Source organism: Tiliqua scincoides, chromosome 7 (assembly GCF_035046505.1).
Source record: "Tiliqua scincoides isolate rTilSci1 chromosome 7, rTilSci1.hap2, whole genome shotgun sequence".
Taxonomy (NCBI): Eukaryota; Metazoa; Chordata; class Lepidosauria; order Squamata; family Scincidae; genus Tiliqua; species Tiliqua scincoides.
In genome coordinates, this window is record NC_089827.1 from 12,093,953 (window position 1) to 12,110,042 (window position 16,090).

Genomic DNA, 16,090 nt, shown 5'->3' on the forward strand with positions numbered 1-16,090 from the left:
GCCGGCCGTGACGTCGCCGCCGGATGCCCGGATGTGGCGGTTTCCCCGCGGCAAGGCGAGGGCCCGCGTTCCTGTGCGTTTGAACGCCGGAAGTCCCGCCCCGCGAGCCGCACTTCGAGCGAAGCCCGAGCGTCGCCGCGATGACCTCCGCCCTGGAGAACTACATCAACCGTATCCTTCCCGCAGCCCCCGCGGCTTCCTGTGGGGAGACGCGCGCAGGGTCGCGAGGGAGGCCCGCCTGAGCCAGACGCCCGGAGCGGCTCTGCGCCGCGGCCTCGCCTGGGAGGAGGCCCGCTGACTGGATGGGCCTGCTCCCGAGTAGACACGCAGAGCAGGCGCGGTGCTACTCAGAAGTAAACCCCGTTAGGTCAGTGGGGCTTACTCCCAGGGAAGTGTGCATAGGATGGAAGCCTGAGAGCCCAGTTCTGTGTCTGTCTACTCGGAAGTAAGTCCCATTAGAGTTCGTGGGGCTTACTCCCTGGTAAGTGTGCATTGGACGGCAGCCTGAGAGCCCATCCAATGCACACTTACCAGGGCATTCCTATGCAAGCAGGGCAAGTGTGGCATTCCTATGCATGTCTACTCAGAAGCAAGTCCCATTAGAGTCAGTGGGGCTTACTCCCTGGTAAGTGTGCATAGGATGGCAGTCTTAGAGCGCATCCCTATGCATGTCTACTCAGAAGTATGTCAGAGTTACTGGGGCTTACTCCCTGGTAAGTGTGCATAGGATGGCAGCCTAGGGCGGTTCTTCCTGGGGCTGGGGGTCTGCTGCTCCTCTTCTACACCAGCGTTTCTCAACCAGTGGTGTGGGTACTACCAGTGGTACTTGAGGTGGTGCCTGGTGGTACACACAGGGCCCCTGGACCTCTGCCACTCATCAACACAATGTGACAGAGAGCAGTCAGGAGGCTTGGCTTGGTGGGCAGAGCTTCAAAGCATGTTTTTCTGTGTTCAGAAGGGCTCTTCCATCTACCCTGTGCCTCTTACTGGTGCTTTTCCTTGCCGCATCTGGCCTCCCAACCTGGAAGTGACTGGCAGTGATGCCATCACCAGTTACTTCCAGTGGCAGTTCCAATAGTTGGACCATGCCAAGTGGTACAGCAGAGGGCAAATGTTGAGAAACATTAATCCACACCACCCTGAGCTCCTTGGAGGAAGTGTGGCATTGAAATGTGGCAAATAAAAAAATTAATGTCGAACCTTCAAATGCTACCTAATAGTGCAGTTGAGTTATTCTTTGTGCACTTCATTGCTCGGAAATGGCAGCCAGGATTGTATAGTAGTTCTGGAGTTGGACTGCGACCTGGAAGATCCAGGTTCAAATCCCCACAAAGCCTCCTTGGTGATTGGGCTGGTCACTCTCTCTCTCTCTCTCAGCTGACCTCACAGGGTTGTTGTGAGGACAAAAGGAGGGGAGGAACCATGTACACCACCTTGATCTTCTTGGAGGAAAAGCAGTATAAATATGTGAAAAATTAAAGGATTTCCTTGCATTCTCTTTTATTGTGAGGGATGCAGCACTTCCATGAACGCCCCTTGGGTGGGGTTTGATGCGTGGGGGAAGTTAGGATAAATGGGCTGGGTAGAAGTGCAAGAGCCTGCAGCCAGGAAGACTAAAGCACTATAAAGGGTAATGCTTGGAGGTTGTATGAGCTTGTCTTGTGAACTGATACTTCTAAAAATCCCATTGAAAAAGAGTTTAGCCTGCCTATGTAAACCGCCTTTATTGAGATAATAGATTAATTAATTAATCATAATTAGAATATTAATTAATTAAAAAAAACAGGTTGACCTGGAATATCTTGCATGAAATTGCCAGGTTCTAGTCAGAAGGAGCAGTATGGCTGGGAGACCTTAGCCAGAGCTCCTGTTTCCCTACATGCAGTTGTATGTATAGTCTGTGCTTTAAATCACAGTATTAGACTTTTGTATCTGGGAGACCTTAATTTGATAATAAAATACATTAGCAAACCATGCTAAAGGTGCTAACTAGTGATTTTCAACCTTTTTCATCTCACTGACAAGGTACTAAAGTTGTCAAGGCACACCGTCGATTTTTTTACCATTGACAAAGCACACCATGCTGCTGGTAGGGAGCTCAAATCCCCTAATTGCCCTACTAATAAATGACCCTCTCCAAAATCCCATGGCATATCTGCGGACCATCTGCAGAACACTAGTGTGCCACAGTACAGTGGTTGAAAATAGCTGGGCTAGACTTTTGTCTAAAAGGCAAAGTGGATACACTATTTTGAAAAACTTGTTCTCAGTCTGTGGTAAGAAAGGTCAATGTTTAGCCTTCCCCATAATGCAGAAGTAGATTAACTGTTTAATCCTATGCATATTTACTCAAAAGCAAGACTCACTGTATTCAGTGGAGCTTACTCCTAAGTAAGCATGCAGCGATGTTTTGCTGTTCATTTTGCCTGAAACCACTTTCCCTTATCATTTCAAATTATTTTTAGCTTCTCTGTATTTGGAGATTTCATCACACGTTTTTGTGCTACACATAACTAAAGACTAAAAACTTGGGATTTTTAAGTGGCAACTGAGATCACAAGATGTTGATTTCATCACCCTGTTTCATGTTCTATGAGTCTTGGCTATCCTAGAAGGTACATATACTCCTTGCTATGCCTTATGCACAGCTTCTTAAAAAGAACTATAAGGCAGATCTAGAACAAACCGATAGACTGCAGTTCTATACAGTGTTACTGAGGAGTGAATGTCACCAGATTGTGGAATTTACTTCTAAGAAAATATACACAGGATTGGACTTGGCTGTCTTCTTAATACATCTTATTTTAAGTCTTCTTTAACTTGAGTCCCAGGTACCGTTGCAGTAATTACTTCAGATGGTCGAATGATTGTGGTTAGTTTCTCTTAATTATAAAATCCTTTTATCGATTGTTTGTCCTGGAGCACACTTGGATGTAATTGTTAGATATTTTATGTTGAAATCAGTGGAAATTGCACGTATTTCCTATTAAGCCTGTTTTTTAATGGGATTGAGTCCTTGAGCAATGGAGGTTCTGAAAAAAAATTCATAGGGTTCAACTTCATCAGGTAGCTGTGAATGTATACATAACATCAGATCTCTCCAACTAATACTTCTTAAAACTTGCAAGGGTTGCAAATATATGCAGCGGCATCTCTCTGCTGTGAATTGAATTGCACACTCTCAGTTATGTGTTATGGGTATGTTGTATGTAGAGCTTCTGGATTAACACGCCAGACACCTTGAAGATGGTTTTGATTCATGTTTCTCCTGCAGTAGTTCCCAACCTTTTTCACTTGCATATCCCTTGGCAGCCCATTTCCAAAAATTGTACCCCTGCTATTAGCAAAATGTTTGTAATCAATAATACGAGCCCTCATCTCCTCCATGTGACAGTCCAGACTTCATGTATTTATCACAGTGTTTTCTCTTTTTATCTGTTTGAAGAACAGAGAACTCTACCTTTGCACTGTTTTGCACCAGAAGTGTGCTGAGAAATTCTGGGTGATTGATCACTTTCCATACTATGTTTCAGCTTTTTTACAGTGCTGGTTTTCAATCACTGGTTCATAGATGAATTGATGACCAAAAGCTAGCTTTTGGTGGGGCTTTCACAGCCAACTAGCTACCTTGCTTCCTGCCTTGTTGGTCCTTGCAAGGCATTCCGAAGCACGGCCTGCCTTTTTCTGCCATTATTCCATTCTTTTTCAAGTACCCCTAAAGGTCCTGTTGAGTTTCCCTGGGAGTACATGAATATCAGGTTGGGACCACTGTTTTACTGGTATGTTGTTTACAGTGCACTTACTCTGATCACGTTTACAAAAAGGTGGTGAAGACCAGAATTTAAAAAGAATAAAAATGTATCTTATGATGTTTTACTATGTTTTTAATAAATTAGAGACTACAGTTCTTAGGTAACAATTAGTGGTGGGTTATTTTTCAGGATCTGGCCTCAAGTAAAATCAGTCAAAACTATAGTCAGACACCCCCCTAAGTTTAACCCCCGACTTATCCGAGGGTCATAGAAAATTCCATGTTTGTTGGCTCAAAACCTGCCCTTGACTTATCTGTGGGGTTGACTTATATCCGAGTGTCTGCGGTGGTGAGGCGGCAGTCCAGTGTATGCAAATGCCCGAGAGCATATCCCCATTACTCTTAGTGAGACTTATTTCTGAATTAACACACAGCAGCTTGGAATGGATATGAATTTTGACTTTCATAGGACATATTTCAAGTAAATATGTTCTGTATGAGGTGCAACTGAAATTAGGCTGAATGTCTAGTCACAATTTACAGGAGAAGAAACCATGTGAAATTAACATGCAAATCTACTACTGAAGATACTTTTTATTGAACTTGGAAATTGTTCAAGAGTTGAAATGTCTTTGTTTTTTCTTTCAATACACATGAAGCAGAACACTTAGCTGGTTGAATATTTATTAATTCTAGAGATTTCTGTCCCATTCAAATGCAAGCCCATCATTGACTGCATCCTTTTCTAATCTTAATTCTCTGTCCTGTAGCATATGTTTCCTCTGGTTCTGTGTGAAATATACATACAAGCAAAGTTGCTTTGGGGAGAAGTTGTAAGGCTCAGTGGTAAATAAATTGTGTTTATAACTAATCATTTAAGAAGTTTCACTGAAGATATATGTAAAAAATAATCTGCTTAAGTAAACCTAATCTTCAAAGCTGTATCATTGTTGGTAAGTGGTTGCTACTTAGGCTATATTAAGGAATCAAGATAATTCTGGGAATTTGAAACAGTATGTTTTATGCTTTTTAGGGAACCCTCAAAGGCTTTGATCAGACAATCAACTTGATCTTGGATGAAAGCCACGAAAGAGTGTTTAGTTCTTCACAGGGAGTGGAACAAGTAGTATTAGGATTGTACATTGTAAGAGGAGATAATGTGTAAGTATGTTTTTTTTTTCCTGTTTTTAAGGCAATGTAGTCTTAGTAACACAAAATTGCATTAGCAGCTCTCCTAAGTTACCTTGCTTATTTGGAAGCTAAGTGCTTGATACCAGGTTCTTGTGATGTCTTTATTAGCCATATGCTGCTGCTGCTACCCTTAGATGCACTCTCAGGCCCTGTTCTTACATTATGGAAATATCACTACTGCTCAACTAATGTAGGAATGTTAAAAGCAGGAATACATCCAATAGCCTTTGTACCCGTGTCAATATGGCTTGTACTTGCTCACTTCTCCCATTTAGCTCTGACAGTCATATGTTGTTGGAACGTCAGTCACTCTACCTTTGAAACACTAGGAGTTGTGTTTGAGGAATTATGTTTGGTCTGTCATAGACAACCAGCTCATATGTTCTGCTTTCTTCCCGGATATACTGCCTCTCAAAATCCCTAAGCATCAATCCTCTATATTTGTGTTTCTCAGCCAGTGGTACAGTAATAGGTACCAGGAGTGGTACTTGAATGGTGTCTGGTGGTACTCGCGAGACCCATGGACTCCTGCTGCTCGGCAGCAAGATGATGAATGTGACACAGCAAACACTAGTAGGAGGCTCCAAAGTGTGCTTTTCCATTTTTGAAAAAGTTTTCCCATCCATCCTGAGCCTCTTACTGGTGTTTGTCACATCACATCTGGCCTCCCAACCTAGAGGTAACTGGCAATGATGTCATCGCCAGTTACTTCTGGTGGTACTTCAAATAGGTGGACCATGTGAAGTGGTACGGTGGAGGACAAGTGTTGAGAAACACTGCTGTACATCAGTCTCAGACTGGGAGTAACAACCTGATTTTTCGTGGGTCATGAAACTGACAAGCTGACAGCTGACAAGGAAAACATATTGAGCCCTATGGAAAGTGAAACAAAGCTTCACGTGCTTGTTTGCTCATGAGCAGGCAACCATGCCTCAGTCAACTTTGAAGGACAGGACAAGAGGAATACATTACCAGAACAGTTCCAATAGTACCAGTGAACATAGGCCCCCAAAAAACACTTGAGAAGGAAGTCGTTGTCGTCCCCAGCTGACTAGGAAAATATATTTAGCCTTTTGGAAGCAAAACTGAGCCATATATGTGCATTTACTCATGAACATGCACATGAACATGCCTCAGCTCCTGTCAAAGACCAGCCAAAGGGGAATGGCTCCCCCTCCCCACCACAGTAAAAAGGCTTGAGCAGTTGGTAAGGTGAAACTGGTGGGTTTTTGTGTGTGTTTTTTTTAAGTCTTGTAAAGCTAGGTGGGTCCCATACAGTGTCATTTTAAAAAAATTGGTCCTGGTGCTAGAAATTTGTGAACCACTGCTCAATATGTTTCCCTGAAGTAAGTCCCACTGAAATCGGTAGTGCGTACATTCTCCAAAGGGAGATGGCACGCACTCTAGCCTAAGCTGTGTAAAGATCAGTTGGATACAAAGCAAATGAAACATTATTCTAGTGTATATGTCCTAGCTGTTAAAGAAGGTGTCCCAAAAGTGGTGTCCCTAAAAGTTAAATAGAAAAACTTTAGTAAAAGATATGGGGGGAGTGAGGGAAAACCACAAACTTGTTTCACTTTGATAAAAATAATTCTTAAGTTGTGCATCGTCTTTTATAGTTAGCACCAATTGACCTGTACATTCATCAGACATGAAAACTAAATTCCATACTTTTTGAGCTAGGTCAGGGGTCGGCAACCTTAAACATTCAAAGAGCCATTTGGACCCGTTTTCCGGAGAAAAGAAAACCTTGGGAGCCACAAAATGCTTTTGACATCTAAAATGAAGATAACACTGCATATATAGTTTTTTTTTACCTTTATGATCTGCTGCAAGCTCCCCTTCCTGTGCTAACCAGACAATATACTTATTGTCAAGATAGATATATCTTGACTGAGGGCCCAATCCTATCTAACTTTCCAGCACTGATGCAGCCCAGACGTAAGGAAACAAATGTTCCCATACCTTGAGGAGGCCTCTGTGACTGACTCCCCACTACAAGATGCAGTGCATGCCCCATTAGAATGGCTGCACCGACACTGGAAAACTGGATAGGATTGGGCCCTGAGACGGCACTCTGAGGCACACACAGGGTTACCAGATGTCATAACAATAAAAGAGGACAAGTCACCCCAAAATGTAGGATATTGAAGAAAAATGTAGGACCACAAAATATAAGCTAAAAACACTCATCTATATTGATTATATATTGATCAATATATAGATTATATATTTATTATATATTGTATTATTGATCTCATGTGCCTAATTTAAAATTACTTATTGAATTTAAAACTGTATTACATATAATTTATTAATTACAAGAGGCTGCTGTCAGCCACACTCACCATATGCACGACATAGAGGGCGCACAGCGCATTACGGGAGCAGGCGAAGCCCCAGCACACCATCTTCCTAGGCAGGAGCGGCCAAGCCCCTCTTTCCCTCCCCCGCAGCACAAAACAATCTCCACCTCCGCCCAAGGGGAAAGCAGCAGCCACCCGTCCTGCCCCTTTAAATCCCAGCCTGCAAGAGTCAGAGCAGCAGGCGCCCACCCTCCCCCTTTAAATCCCAGCCTGCAGGAGCCAGAGCAGATGGCTGAAAGAGCCGCATGCGGCTCTAAAAACACAGGTTGCCGATCCCAGAGCTAGGTATATGTCAAACTTACCTCAAGAAAAAGTAATAATAATCAAATTTGTTCTTGTTTAATGTGTAGTTGCTTATACCAAGTGCTTTTCTCCAGATTAGTGTGAGCAGAGCAAAACATTTTAGAACTGAAAGACTCTTGAGCCGTTGTGTCAAGTTTGTTTTAGAGCTGAACATACTTCATCTATAGCAGTTAAAATCATTTCTTTTACAGTGCTGTAATTGGAGAAATTGATGAAGAGACAGACTCAGCACTTGACTTGGGAAATATTCGAGCAGAACCTTTGAATTCGGTTGTACATTGAAGAAAATAGAGACAAGGACTTCATAACCCTTTGGCTGTACAGAACTATTTATAGGATGACATGGCTACTTTTTACAAGTTGTGTGTAATAGCTGGGACAGGCTACACTTTGAATGTTATCATTTGATATGTAAATTAAAATATATGTTTTATTGAAGTCTCTTCTTGAAGTTCTTAACAATCTGATGTCTGCAGTCTAATACTGCCTTAACAGTTTTTTGTTTTTACAGATTTCTGAATTTCTAAAGCAACACACAATTTTTCTGTCTTTAAGCATTTCTGACTGAATTAGGGCGGCCTGGTCTTGGTCACATTTCCTTACAAGTTAGTACAGAAGACACAGCAACCCCACAGAGGAACAGCTGGGATGTCACTGGTCACTGATGCCAGGCGCATGGCAGGCTTCACTTATGGTCTGTACAACTGACCATGTGGCAGGGTCCTGTGTTCCCCTGTTGAACAGTTGGCTTTAGAGAGCAACAAGAACCACAAAGCACAGCAAGGCCTAGCACCAGAAATATTGCTCTCTGGATTGGAATGCATATTTGGTATGAAGGAGAGTGATGCTATTGGGATGCATATACTGCACTGCCCTGTTTGGAGGGGAGGGCATAGTGTCTCAGATCTCCACCTTTCCCTCACCCATGATGAAGGTTGCAGTAGAACTTTGTCACATCTGATTGTTCTGCCCCATGCGGCAGTGCTGCTGTCTTTGAAAAAACAAAGAGGTTCCATATAAGAGTTTGGCCAGCAACGGCAGTGGTTGGATACCTAGCATTCACCAAGAGAGCAGGCACTCACTGCTCGTAGCTGTTGCAAAAGGAAGAGATGATTAGGTAACACCATTTCTAGCAATTTGACAATCTTGAAGAGTCTTTATTTGGGGTGGGGGATAGGGACATGAAATATATGCAGCATCAATGCATTCCTGAATGGAAGTCCCTTCCCTTCCCTGCATACCTGTGTGAGGTGCATTGTCCTTGTTCCCCTGTGTTAATTGTATTGTTATACATGTTGGGAGTGCAGTGGGCTATTTGCACAAAGTGCCCTTTTCCCATAGTTCCATCACCGCTGTTTCTGTGCATGTGCCTGCACTCATGCTCTAGTGTGCATGATGTGAGGCCAGAAAGCTGTAGCTGCATGCTATGTACCCTGTCATCTGAGTTCTGGTCTCCCTGGGCAGGAACTTTGGTACTGGGGTTGGTGTTCTTTGACTGGCGGTGAAATGTAGAATGAAAAATAAAAGCCCCAGAAAATCACAGCTCCCACCATTTCCTCTGCTCTGCCCACTTTCCAGCAGCAGAGCATAGAATACAGTGTAACCTGTGTCCAAAAATGCAATCCAATACTTCTGAAATGCCAGCCTGAGCACCCTGGGATATGGCATTGTATCCTTGGTGCAACAAGAGCTATGCCAGCACAATAAGACCCCCACTATTGTAGTCTCAGTAAAAGGGGCACCATGGATGCTGTCACAATGCCACACAACTACCACCAACATTACCCAAGGGGGTGGAGATGTGGGAGAAATGAGAATCCAGTATATACCATATCCCAAATCCCCTCCAATCACAGACATGTCCCAAATGTCAGCAAGCACAGCACTGATACTGGATGCCACCCTCTCCCCCTCCCACTATCCAACCAGCCATTAACTCAAAGGTAGTGTGAATAGCATTGTGGCTATACCGCAACACCAATGAATGAGGCATTTGAAAGCACTTTCCCTAATAACATGCTTGATACTGCAAAATCAAGTTATTCAGAAACATGTTCACTACCCCACAGAGTAAAAGATGTTTGAAATAAGTTTCAGAACCAGTTCAGGTTTTCTAGGAGTTTCTGAGTCTGTACAGTATACAGTACTGCTGTCATATTTCAGCTCTTTCCACACCCTGGGATATGGCATTGTATCCTTGGTGCAACAAGAGCTATGCCAGCACAATAAGACCCCCACTATTGTAGTCTCAGTAAAAGGGGCACCATGGATGCTGTCACAATGCCACACAACTACCACCAACATTACCCAAGGGGGTGGAGATGTGGGAGAAATGAGAATCCAGTATATACCATATCCCAAATCCCCTCCAATCACAGACATGTCCCAAATGTCAGCAAGCACAGCACTGATACTGGATGCCACCCTCTCCCCCTCCCACTATCCAACCAGCCATTAACTCAAAGGTAGTGTGAATAGCATTGTGGCTATACCGCAACACCAATGAATGAGGCATTTGAAAGCACTTTCCCTAATAACATGCTTGATACTGCAAAATCAAGTTATTCAGAAACATGTTCACTACCCCACAGAGTAAAAGATGTTTGAAATAAGTTTCAGAACCAGTTCAGGTTTTCTAGGAGTTTCTGAGTCTGTACAGTATACAGTACTGCTGTCATATTTCAGCTCTTTCCACTCTAGGAGCTTCTTAGGTGTATCCGGAGGTGAAATTCTCAGGGTTACATGATAAATTGTGCAAAATTGCTAATGAGAAATGCTTTGAGCCACTGTCACTTTTAATGCACAAAAGTAACTATAGGATATGTGATCCATCTCTTGTCTATGTAGAGCGAGGCATCCCAGTGAAACATGTAGCATTGACCTGGAGTTAGTTTGGGTGGGCAGCCTTCTGTGCTGGATAGAGAAGCTTCTGGCCTAACATGCAAGGTCAACTGAAATGGATTGATTTCCAGCCCTTTTGCGCCATATCTGAACAACCTTCCTTTGAGCACAGTTAGTTGGCAACCTTCAGTCTCGAAAGACTATGGTATCGCGCTCTGAAAGGTGGTTCTGGAACAGCGTCTAGTGTGGCTGAAAAGGCCGATTTGGGAGTGACAATCCCTTCCACACTGGGAGCAAGTGCAGTCTGTCCCTGGCCTGTCTCCCTGGCTATGGGCCTTCCTTTGAGCACAGCAGGCATAGAAAAACACGGATGTCTCCGGTTCTACAGAGAGTCATTAACAGCCACAGGGTACAATGACTCAGTGCACAACCGTGATTCGCAAAATTGCTGCTACAAGAAGGCTTCTCTCTTTCCCTCTGAATAATTGGCTCAAAATTGAGAAATGGAACTCCTACGCAACACCAAACCGTGTAATGCAGGGACTTCAGGACGGTTCAATATCAATTCACTTCTTAAAGTGGTAGCTTTGCAAGTGAAGTGTTGGTTCCCGTTCCTCAGACAGCATGATTTCTGAAACGTTTAAGGAGCCTCCAAATGATGGTGGCAGGATTCTTTTTGCAGTTTTCCTACTGATAATGAGCAACATTTAGCTGGGAGCTGAAGTGGGTCTGATCTGGTCAGCCAGATCTGACCTCTTGTGTGATATCTCCATTGCATCACCTGTATTCCTAAGTCTGTTTTAAAGCTTCGCTTGTGTATGTGTATTGCTTTGGGAGACTCCTGGCTTTGAACAAAAAACAACAGCTGACCAGGGTCTCAAAGGAATTTTATCAGGGGGTGCAAAGTTTCTTTGGGGCCTCTTCCCTTCTCCATTGGATCATAGATAGGCTCACTGAATTATAATTTCTACAAATTACGATCTATAAAACTATATGTAGGCTTACACAAAATGTATGCTATTTTTCACACAATATATATAAGCAGTGAGTCATGGACTCTTCACTCACAACAGGAGAGGAAACTGAACGCTCTCCACATGCGCTGCCTCTGACGCATCCTCAGCATCACCTGGCAGGACAAAGTTCCAAACAACACAGTCCTGGAACAAGCTGGAATCCCTAGCATGTATGCACTGCTGAAACAGAGACGCCTGCGTTGGCTCAGTCAGTTGTCACGCTGAGAATGGATGATGGCCGGATCCCAAAGGAACTCCTCTATGGAGAACTCGTGCAAGGAAAGCGCCCTACAGGTAGACCACAGCTGCGATACAAGGACATCTGCAAAAGGGATCTGAAGGCCTTAAGAGTGGACCTCAACAGGTGGGAAACCCTGGCCTCTGAGCAGCCCCCTTGGAGGCAGGCTGTGCAGCATGGCCTTTCCCAGTTTAAAGAGACACTTGGCCAACAGACTGAAGCAAAGAGGCAAAGAAGGAAGGCCCATAGCCAGGGAAACAGACTGCACTTGTTCCCGGTGTGGAAGGGATTGTCACTCCCGAATTGGCCTTTTCAGCCACACTAGACACTGTTCCAGAACCACCATTCAGAGTGCGATACCAGAGTCTTTCAAGACTGAAGGTTGCCAACATAATATATAAGCATTTTCTGAGATATGAGGAAATTTCCTGCTCCCCACCTTTGGCTCCTGGGCCTCCTTTCTGACCCTGATGTACTCCCTGCACCCTCTTCTTATGGTCCCTGGTGAGATAAGAAAATGTAAGATCCAAGGAAATGTTCAGGTCCCCTCCTTTGGCTCCCAGGCTCCCCTTTGGACCCCAAAGCTGGGTACGATTTACCCCCTGCACCCCCCATGGGCCCTTCAGGTGACAATAGAAAACTTGGAAACAGCTGGCAATGTGGCGTGCCTTGTCCAAAAACTGATGGTGTGCCTTGACAATTCTAGCACCTCAGTATGCCTTGAGAGAAAAAAGATTGAAAATCTCTGCCTTAACCTGATGACAGTGACTAGTAGCACGTGTTCCTTTTGTGGACTTCTTTTTTAAAAAAAGTTTGGAACTGTGTAGAGTTGCATGAGTTCACTCTTCTCCTGGCTTATGCTTCTTGTTCCCTTAGCCAAGGCAGGGATTGTGATCCATTGTCACAAGTGTACAAGTAGACTCACAAGGAAGTATGCAGCTCTTTGGATGTTTTGTTGCTCTGTAATATCTGACTTCTACTCAAGTCTAGACCTTACATTTCTTTAACATATAGTCTAAACCAGGAGTTCGCAAACTTTCCCCAGAACAACCCACCTCCTTCTCTGGCACTGGGTCACCGAGGACCTCTACGGACCTCTGGAAGCAACCAGAAGTCATTTTCACGAAGCTGGAAGTAAACTGGAAATGATTTTCTGGTTGATTCTGGAGGTCTGCAGAGACCTTCTGAGGCCTGCTGAGACCTGGTGCAGACTCCAATTGTGTCCAGAAGGCTCCAATTTGGAGCCAACGAGACAAAAGGGTGGGTGGGAGACTCCAACCAAGGACCCACCAGACATTGTTATGACCCACCAAGGGGATTGTAACCCATAGTTTGACAAAACCTGAACTAGACAAAGGGCCTATTTTTATTTTTACATCCCAATGTGTGCAATTTTGGCTGCAATCTAACCACACCTTCCTGAGAGTAAGCCCCATTGAACAAAATAGGACTTACTTCTGAGTAGACCTGGTTAGGATTGTGCCCTTTGTCATTATCAATAGAAGCCCTACCTACCTTTCTGTCTTTTGCACATAACTGTATAGGAAAGTTCAGGGCCTATGAGAGGAATTTTATTGGGGTACAAAGTTTCTTCTGGGCCCCTTCCCAAAGTGGGAGGGGCGCAATGGGGGCAGCAGAAGGGAGGGAAATTGGATGGGGGAGGGTGGTGACAGCCACAATAGTCTTTGAAGCCCAGGTCTACTAGCCTTCTTGATGCAGAGCCCATCAGCAAGTTCAGGTGGGATAGGAAAATGTAAGATCCCAGGAACTTTCTGGGACCCCTCCTTTGGCTCCTGGGCCCCCTTTCTGACCCTGGGCCTGGGTACAAATTACCTCCTTTATCCCCCTCTCCTAGGCCCTGAGAAAGTTCATGTTCTGGAGTATTCTGCTTCACTAGAGTTTGGGGAGTGGATTGTGTCACACAATAAAACCATAAACCTTGAGGATGCTGTAAATTAGGAAGAATGGGGGAAATAATGACTCCCGTCTCACCATATGGTAGACTTATTTTCCAGTGTGATCATGATGGTTTCAAAGAACACATAGTAATGGAACAGAGTATGCTGGAGTATTTAGGTGCCCAGCCCTCCTACTCAAAGCTATTTTTGCACGTGTGAGTCACCATTAATGACAAATCCTTTTTCAATTGCATTTGAAATGAACACGGCAAAGGAGTGTGTGGGAATATGATTATTTCTTAAGACTGTAAAATTGTTAATGCAAAGGAGGCAAAAAAAAAAAGTAACAATGCAACTTGATGAATATGAGCAAAAATCCCTTTGGTTTACCAAGTTTTTGAGTTTCACAGGTGATAATACTTGTTATCCTGAATGCAAAATACAATGTTCTGATGGTTTCTCCAAGACCTAAAATAGTGCACTTGATTCTCAAAGACACTGGAATTTATAGGTCAAATCACACTGTCGGGATTCAACAGATTTTTCCTCTGGTCCCTCTAGCCATTGCATAAAAGGCTCCTCAAAAGGAAAGCACACAACTTCCTTTTATACTGTATTTATGGAACAGATTTTAGCAGAGCAGTATTGAGTGGAAGGGTGAGGGGAGGGTGTAATGGGACAGGGGGAAGATGCTAATGAGGTAGAGAGTGCGTGGACCAGGCCTAGGGCTGGGGGATGGTGGCAGAGATCCTATCCCCCTCCCTGACCTGATCTGCCGACATGGGGTTGCTCGAGCCTGTGCCAGCAATTTTGTGGCATAGTGGCTGCTGGGGCAAGGGGACAAATGTCCCCTTCCCTCGGGGAGACTTCCAGCACCCTCTTTTCCTGTGTTGGATATAGCAGTGGCCATTTCAGCACCACTGCATCACAGCGGGGGCAGTTTGGTTCAGCTTGCCCATGGTGACCAAGTCTTGCTTCTTACATACTTCTCACCAGGAATATACAAAAAGATGTTACCCAATTCTCTCTTGAGATGCCAGAAATTAAATCTGGGACCATCTGCATGCAGGGCAGGTACTACAATGCAGAGCTCTAGCCCCTCCCCAGTTGAGCTGTTGTCCTTTCATCTATGTATATTTCTCCAACAATATGTCCTTCAATTGCTAATAAGTCCAATAAGGACCAGCAAACTGCCAGCTGAAGACCTTTTTACGCACGCAGACGGGAGGTCTGGTCTAGAGGGTAGAGCCTCCATTTGCCTGAAGATAACATCCACAAGGTCGCCAGTTCGAGGCCACCGGCACCGTGCAACCTTGAAGCAGCTGACAAGCTGAGCCGAGTTATTCCATCTGCTCTGAGCGTGGGAGGATGGAGGCCAGAATGTGAAACCAGATCAGAAAGAAACATCTGAATGTTGTGGTTCTTGGAAGATAGAACCTTCTTTCAATTGTAAAAATCCCTACGGGGATTTAAATAAACCGCCTTGAATAAAGTCCAAGAAAGGCGGTATATAAATACCTGTATTATTATTATTATTATTATTATTATTATTATTATTATTATTATTATTATTATTATTATTTCAATTAGCCTTCTCTCCCCTGCCCCTTAACCCATTTCTGTCCAGCCCAAAGGTGTACACATTTGATCCCTGTTGCATATATGCAACGCTGGGCAGATATGGCTTTAATTTGGTGCTGCTTGATATTTCTCTTTGATCTGTCCCTGTGCATTGTTCTAGTTCATTCTTTATACTTTTTGATTTTAATCTTCTCTGTTAAAGTACATTGTTAACTGCCTTGAGCACTTCTAGTGGCAGAGGAAATAGGGGGTAGATAGAAACACACACAGAGAGCAAATTTTCTACATGGTGCAGTTGAGGTCCAGCTGTCACAGGAACAACTGCTAAACTTTGAACTTAGTAAATGGGATACTATAACTGAATTTGCAACTGAAACTCAGAACCCTGCTGGACAACAGGAGAATCATGTCTCCAAGTTGTTTGACAATATATATCAGGATCAGTGGCGCCACTAGGATTTCTGTCACCTGGTGTCGGAGCCCAGCATGACAACCCTATGATGGACGTCTTCCCATGCAGTGGGCAGTGGGCAAGGTGATCTACCATCGCCCTGTTCCTGCTGGTTTTTTGGCTATAACTTTTGATCGAATCGAGATATTTCAACACAGTTTGTTTCATTGCATTCTGTATGAAATTACACATCGATTGATATATAACATGATAGTATTATTCAAAAATTGCAAGATTCTAAAATTTTTGGTAAGCAGTGGTTTCAACCCACCCCACCCCCATGTACATCACCCGGTGCGGCTTGCACCCCCCTAGAGGCACTACTGATCAGGATACAAAAGAGAAGTCAGGTACCTCCCTCTGTTTCTTATGTCTCTGCTCTATAGTTTTTGTTTTATGTGCTCTAGGAAGCCAGTAAGGCGAGGTTTGACTGTTGTAAATGTTTTCATGTGTT

General features: G+C 44.0%; 1 protein-coding gene across 1 annotated transcript; it reads left to right on the forward strand.

Moving 5' to 3' along the window:
* The first annotated feature begins 16 nt into the window (after positions 1 to 16).
* On the forward strand, positions 17 to 8,049 carry LSM8 (LSM8 homolog, U6 small nuclear RNA associated). The gene is made up of 4 exons (XM_066634262.1): positions 17 to 171; positions 2,832 to 2,872; positions 4,785 to 4,912; positions 7,803 to 8,049. The coding sequence occupies exons 1-4, from the start codon at positions 141 to 143 to the stop codon at positions 7,891 to 7,893; spliced, it is 291 nt and encodes a 96-aa protein (XP_066490359.1). The 5' UTR covers positions 17 to 140; the 3' UTR covers positions 7,894 to 8,049.
* Positions 8,050 to 16,090: the final 8,041 nt, after the last annotated feature.

Excerpts from the sequence above, each read along its gene's own strand:
- LSM8 (XM_066634262.1), top strand. The coding sequence starts at position 141 with ATGACCTCCGCCCTGGAGAACTACATCAACC. Across the intron at positions 172-2,831 it reads CCTGGAGAACTACATCAACC|GTACCGTTGCAGTAATTACT; the intron begins GTATCCTTCCCG and ends CTTGAGTCCCAG. Across the intron at positions 2,873-4,784 it reads CAGATGGTCGAATGATTGTG|GGAACCCTCAAAGGCTTTGA; the intron begins GTTAGTTTCTCT and ends TATGCTTTTTAG.